This window comes from Aplysia californica, unplaced genomic scaffold (assembly GCF_000002075.1).
Source record: "Aplysia californica isolate F4 #8 unplaced genomic scaffold, AplCal3.0 scaffold00773, whole genome shotgun sequence".
In the NCBI taxonomy this organism is placed as follows: Eukaryota; Metazoa; Mollusca; class Gastropoda; order Aplysiida; family Aplysiidae; genus Aplysia; species Aplysia californica.
The window spans coordinates 252,322-259,372 of NW_004798043.1; the positions used below are offsets into that span (position 1 = coordinate 252,322).

Here is a 7,051-nt window from a genome sequence, read left to right on the forward strand (position 1 = left end):
CCCCCACAACACCATCTTCACAAACAACTCACCCCAGCCTTGTGTGTCCTAAAGTCATAGGCCATGCGGGAGATACTGCTCTTCTCTCGTGTGATGTCGGACCAGAAGACGACCTGCTCCTGCCAGTCAAAGTCCACAGCCACAGAGTTGCTCAGGTTGCTGGTCAGGGTGTACATCTGGTTGAGCTTGTTGGTGTTGATAAGACGCAGGTGGTAGCGGTTCGACACCAGGAGCTGAGGCGGGATACCTGCACCAGGCAAAACATTGCATTAAGTCATGGTCTATATTATGTTTGTTAAAGTAAGGAGAAGCACATCGACACAATTTTTAAACACACCAAAAGAAAATACCCACTGAGGGTAGGAACACACACACAATGTACAGATATATCCACACACATGCATGCACATGCACGCACGCGCAAGCGCACACACGCACGCATGCGCACACACACACACACACACACACACACACTCTCTCTCTCTCTCTCTCTCTCTCTCTCTCTCTCTCTCTCTCTCTCTCACTCACCATCAGTAACAACACAAGTCCTCCCATCCGAGTGCAGTCTGTAGCCTTCAGCACACCTACAGGAGAAGGAACCCACTTTGTTGTCACAGTAATGGCTGCAGGGAAAACTGACACTGCACTCGTCCACGTCTGAAACAGAAAGTGCCCATGTGACATTCAGGGATTTTACGCCATTTTTCACACACCTCATCAAAGGTATAACATTGTACGAATTGGGCTTAACATCCTTATAAACAGTAATAATTATAAAGGCAACAATTGTTTCATATACTTATAAACGATAAAAGAGGCAACAATTTCATTTTAAATATCTACCTTCACATTAATAATATGAGAAGCAGGATAAACATCTTCTGTTGTCAGTCTTAAAAACAGGACTTGGGCTCAAATAATGAGTCCCATCGAGCTGGATTGAAAATCAGAGAAATATATCTATCTTCTGAGCAAATTCAAACCATGTTACATTATTATCAGTAAAAAGACAAGGACTTTCATAACATTTTCAAAAGCCACAAAGGAAAGATGTGTCTTTGCGTGTCCAATCACGACTAAATCAACAGAAATTGTTTACCTTTCTTTTCCAGTTATCAACTCAATAAGTGAGGCCATCCTCTCATCATCATCAATGCATCCCATTATTTTGTTTTAGTAAGTGTTTTATGGCACTTGCAACACAATTAGGTCATATCAGTGCCGAAGATTATGTTTTAGTAGAGGTTTTACGGCGCTCGCAACTGCGTACGGTCATGTGAGCGCCAGAAGATTAGAGGTGTTACAAGAGAGTAACAAACATAAAAAAGAAGAAGGGGAGATACTGACAATAGATGTTTGATAGCAAAGAAGAAGCAGACCACACCAGAGCACCCGCCAACCACCCGCGCCAAAGATTAGAGGTGTTACAATATAGTAACAAACACAAAAAAGAAGGAGGAGAAATAAGGACGATGGGAAAGAAGGAAGAAATCACACCAAAGCACCTGACAACCATCCATACATCCTATTATTACATCATCTCACCAACTCAATACTCACTGAAGACAGAGCAAAAGACAGAGCACCAAAAGTGAATTTTGCAAACGGCTAGTAAAACAACTCACCCCAAGTTCCCTACTTACAGTACACAACTCACTAAGAAAACAAAAGAGACACACCATGCACAAACAACTGACGAACGCATAACTGACAAACAACTGACAGATACAGCACACACAACTCAGACACACTACAACTAAGTGATACAACACACACAACACACAAACAAACACCTCACTGACACCTCACACACAACATACTGACAAATACATCACAGACACAGCACACACAACTCAGAGACACAACACAAACAACACGTTGACAAATAACTGACAAAACACAACACACAGACAAATAACTGACAAACATAAGAAAAACAACACACAGTACATATAACTTACAAACAGAGCACACACAACCCACTGACAAACACCTCAGACACAGCATGCACAACACGCTGACACAGAACAAATATACACAACACACTGACACAGAACAAATACACACAACACACTGACAAACAACTCCCAGAAGCAACACAAACCACACACAACAGACAAACACCATACAGACACAGCACACATCACACATCACACACAAACAAACACCTCACAGACACAACTCACCAACACATGACTTCCTATAGTGTGAGCCAGGCTTGCTGCTGGGGGTCAGGGCCTCCACCTGATAGCCAGGGTAGCACTCACACTCGTAGCCAATCTTCTTGTCAATACACTTGCCCCTCGGCCCACACAGCGGCCACTTCTTGGACTTGCACTCATCCAGACCTGCACACAGTGACACAGGCATTATAGGAGCTCAGACAGTTCAATTTTAAGAGTTTTACGGCACTTGCAACACAATAAGGTTATATAAGTGCAAATGATTTGAGGTGTTCAAGAGAGTAACAAACACAAAAAAGGAGGAGAGACAAGGATGACAAATGTTTGATAGGAAACAAAGGAGCAAACAACACAAAGCACCCTCCAACCACCCACGAGCTCAGAGAGACGATAGGCTATGGTCAACTTCACTGAGATTGGTCTGCTGGTTAGGCCTTATAGTAAGACTCTCAGATTCACAACCGTAATGTCGTGGGTTCGAATCCTGTCAAGGGCCCGACGCTGTGTCCTTGGGAAAGGCATTTCCACTCGCCAGTATCACAGAACCATGAAAATTCAGAGAACAAAAAAATCTCAGATGGAGGAAGGAAGGAAGAAGTGATGAAGAAATGAAAAAAACGGACAGTACTGGTTCCATCTCCTTTCATAAAGATTAAGAAAATTTTGTGGAGATAGAAGGAGGGAGCTCCGCATGAGGAGTTGAGTGTGCTGCATGTTCCACCGGAGCCACTCACCACAGATGGACGGTTCATCCGAGTTGTCCTGGCAGTCGTTCCTCCCGTTACACACCAACTTCTCATCAATACACATTAGGTTGTCACACTGGAACTGGGATGGGTCCTTGCACGTATTCTTGATCCCATCCGCCTCTCCAGGGCGGGGGCAGTCTTTCTCGTCTGAGTGGTCTCGGCAGTCAATCTTGCCGTCGCAGCGCTTCGAAGCACCGATGCAGTGGAAATTGTTCTTGCTGCCACATCGGTATTCATCCTCAGCACACTCTTGATACACTGATCACAAGAAATAGATTAATTTTACGTACAACTACAATTAAATTTTCAAACTTTAATCAAAATTTGATCAAATAATAACAAAATCTAAAACAGCAGCTCAAAAACCATATTATGGAGAAATTGGGGAACATTTCCAAAATCTGACCCGTCCATGCAGCGAACCAAAGCAGCATTAAAGGAATGGTACATAATAAATTTGACTAGGTGGGCAGAGGCAATGACACTAATTAGGTGGTAGGAGATAACTTGAGTGATCCATGAGACAGCAAAAAGGTGACACAATACATATGACATGTGAGTGTACAAATGTGAGGCATCATGATAAAATCAGGCCCTTGTCAAAATAATGAAATCGAAGAAAATAGTATTTTTCTGCAAGCTTCTCGAATTTTTGTTTGTTGGCTGAACAACTTTTACGTCCATTGAAAAACATTTCTGTGACGGCTTTACTAAAAACTGTTTATCATAGGCATATAAAAAATGTAAATTTCTACTTTCCAACTCCAATCACAAAAATCTCGACTTCTATTCAAGATAGATTGGTATCTTTTTTAAATCGAAAGCAAAACAAATGAACAAGCTTTAAGATGATACCAATAACACCCCATGCAAAAAATTGACCAGCGCCTGATTCCACTGGCATCGTGATACAAATCGCTACTTTAGAATTTAAAAGTTCAATCTGACATTTTTGGCCATTTTGGGTAACTAAGACCATGAGGTCAGAACCACAATGTTCTGTCTATCAAAACCATAAGATTATTCAGAGTCGTTATCAAGATATTTAAAAAATTGCATTTGAAAAAGCTTGACATGGGAAACTCAAAGTTTTTTAGGTCAAATTCCTCAAAACTAGGTACTGAGCAGAATGAATTTTGTAATTCTAAGGTATTGAAATGCTCTTCAACGTACCACAAGTATCTGGCTCGTCTGAGTTGTCGTGACAATCATTCTCTCCATCACAGTAAAACTCGGACAGGATACAACGCCGGTTCAGACACATGAACTGGTCTGGGTTACATTTGACTGGGGCTGAGGAAAACAGGGTAATACACACATATATACACACAATGTGGAGAACACAGAGGTGAATACACATATATATATATATATATATATATATATATATATATATATATATATATACACACACACTTTATGATGGGCCATGGCTTTGGTTAAGGCTCAAAACATAAGCAAACACTTACAAGTATTATCATATACCTACACACACACACACATAAACACACACACACACAAAAATGCACACATATACAACAGACACACAAACATAATCACACACATATAGAGACACAACAGACACAGACACAGACAGACAGACAGACAGACAGACAGACAGACAGACAGACAGACAGACAGACACACACACAGACACACACACACACACACACACACACACATTTCTCATCAGTTATAATATGAAGGTGAGAGAACCTTCTGGGGAACAGGAGGCACACATGAACTTTTTCTTATAGCGTACACATACAATGACAAAACAAGTCAGCAAAACTCTTCTGAGCAGACTAGGGAAAATCTGGCTTATTCATAAAATACTCTTTTTTTTATGATGGTCACTCACAACACATAAACATTGTTAAATTAAACTGCTCTCAAATCCACTACATGAAATTTTTTTAAAAACACTTTCAATGTCACAGATATAAAGCAAATACAAGCTTCTTTTGCTACAAAATGCTCAAAAAAGAACAAGAGACAAAAAATGTCAGCCCCCAAGGTAGCTGATACCACACTCCTCCAGTAGGACCTAAACAGCTTAGTAGAAGCTGTAAAACATAGAGCACAAACTGACCACAGTGTGTTGCGTTGCCTTCTTGTTCATCCTCCGATCCAGGGCAGTCACTGTCTCCATCACAGAGCCACTCAAGTGGGATACAGCGACCCGTGGAACATCGGAACTGGGCCTCCGAACACGTGTGTTGTTCTGAGGGGGAACACAAACACACACACAAACACATAAATATAAACATTTTCAGTCCAACCTGCTCTCTCGGCAACCTATCCGAGATAATTACCTGTACAACTGACCACTTCCAACTTTCCCTCCTTGAGTGCTTTCAATAGGCCTATCATAATGACACTGTCCAAGACACCCACCTGTCTAAAGGAAACCACTTTTCTCCTCAACAGAGAGTGGTCATCTTGGACAATTTCATCTATATAAAAAAGGAGAACCGTCTCATACAAAGAAGTACCCAGCACTATACTTCAAGGTTTGAAGTCATATCCAGCTGTCTATTTGGCATTTCCTGAGAGTAAAACTTCACAAATTCCAACAATAATGAGTTGGTGAAGTTCATTTTGATACCTTTTTCCCTTTCACCTCTGTTAGGACTTTAAGGTTGTGTTTGGCAATTGTCACAGAATTGGGTTTTATTTTTCTTGTTGGAAGATTCTTTGAGAGACAACAGTGTGACTTATGTATGAAAAAAAATCACATGAGGTGTGTGACTTATGTATGAAAAAAAATCACATGAGGTGGGCGTGAGGTCAAAGTTTTTAAAAAAGGGCATTATAGAGGTTAAGAAGACTCTTGAAACTCTTTAGTATAGAAAATTAATCTGAGGCACTTAATAAGAAATATTGGCCCAACTCTAGGCAGAGAGACCCAAAAATTCTATGGGGGCCTAGAGGACCTGCAGCGAACAGCAGTCTTTGCACTAGAGACTGGGATGTCCATTTAAAGATGAACTAGAGGGAAAAAAAAGAAGAGAAAAAAATCTAACCCTACTTCAATTTATCATTAACAAAATTAGTATTCAAATCCTGCTCCTGACAGCCAATTCCCCTGGGGAACAATTTATTTCATTGATTGAACCCTTTCAATAAGTCAGGTTTTTCTTCCGTTGAAAGTACTTTTTTTTTTTCAGCTGTACTTTTGTGATGTACCCGTATGTCAGTGCAGGAGATAATAGGCACAGCTGTGACATACCTGTCGGGCATTAGGCTGGTCAAGGGGTAAACAAAAATATTGATGTTCTTCCACTTACTGCAGAGATCCTCATCTTCATCAGAATTATCGTGGCAGTCGACATGGCCGTCACAGACCCAGGACTGGGGGATACAGCCGTTGTGGCATTCGTGTTGTCCTTTCTCACACATGATACCTGAGGGAACAAATGAAAATTGCGAATGTGTCTAACCCCATTGACCCAATTTGGATCATTAAGTAGGCGGACTCCTTAGACCTTGCCAATCAGGGCTAGCTAGGGCTTAGAGGAATACAATGTCCAAGTGGACAGATGATACCCAAAAAAATCTTACCCTTAAAAGGAAATCAAACTATCATCTTCTAAATGCAACAGTGAAGAGCGTTGCACCACCAAAGCTGGTGATGTCTATGAGAACAGAGACATCAATAGAGCAGTGAGTCACATAACCAACAACACTTTCACAATGTGCCCAAGCCATAGGAGTACTAGTGTGGAGAGGAATATGTCTAGTGGCCCCCCCAAGACGTGAGCATCATTTCCTAGGTAGGAAACTTGGCCATAGGAAATAAATAAAAAGAAGAATGAAAGACAGCCGTCTAGAAAGGAAACAAGCAACATAAGAAAGCAGGCAGAAGAACAAAGTTCGAAGACACAGCTCACCTGTACAGTTGGCCTCGTCCGAGCCATCGGAACAATCCTGGTCCTGGTCGCAGCGCCACTGTGGCAGGATGCAGTGACCATTGTCGCACTTGAAAGCATCATCAGAACAACCTGAAGTAGAAAAAGAAGACATCTAACAATGTGTTTTGGTTTTTTTTATTTGTTTGTTGTTTTGGGGTTGTTGGTTGTTTTGTTGTTGTTGTTTGTTTTTGGGGTGTTTTTTTTT

The 7,051-nt window shown here is 41.2% G+C and overlaps 1 protein-coding gene across 1 annotated transcript in view; it reads right to left on the reverse strand.

Annotated features, from left to right (window-relative positions):
• The window catches only part of LOC100533545 (apolipoprotein E receptor), a gene marked incomplete at its 5' end in the record, with an annotated part of 121,309 nt that overhangs the window by 45,839 nt on the left and 68,419 nt on the right, over positions 1 to 7,051 (reverse strand). The window contains 8 exon segments of the mRNA XM_013088594.2: positions 33 to 247; positions 529 to 657; positions 2,187 to 2,348; positions 2,918 to 3,190; positions 4,106 to 4,225; positions 5,025 to 5,156; positions 6,223 to 6,339; positions 6,826 to 6,936. Coding sequence (XP_012944048.1) covers positions 33 to 247; positions 529 to 657; positions 2,187 to 2,348; positions 2,918 to 3,190; positions 4,106 to 4,225; positions 5,025 to 5,156; positions 6,223 to 6,339; positions 6,826 to 6,936 — 1,259 coding nt within the window.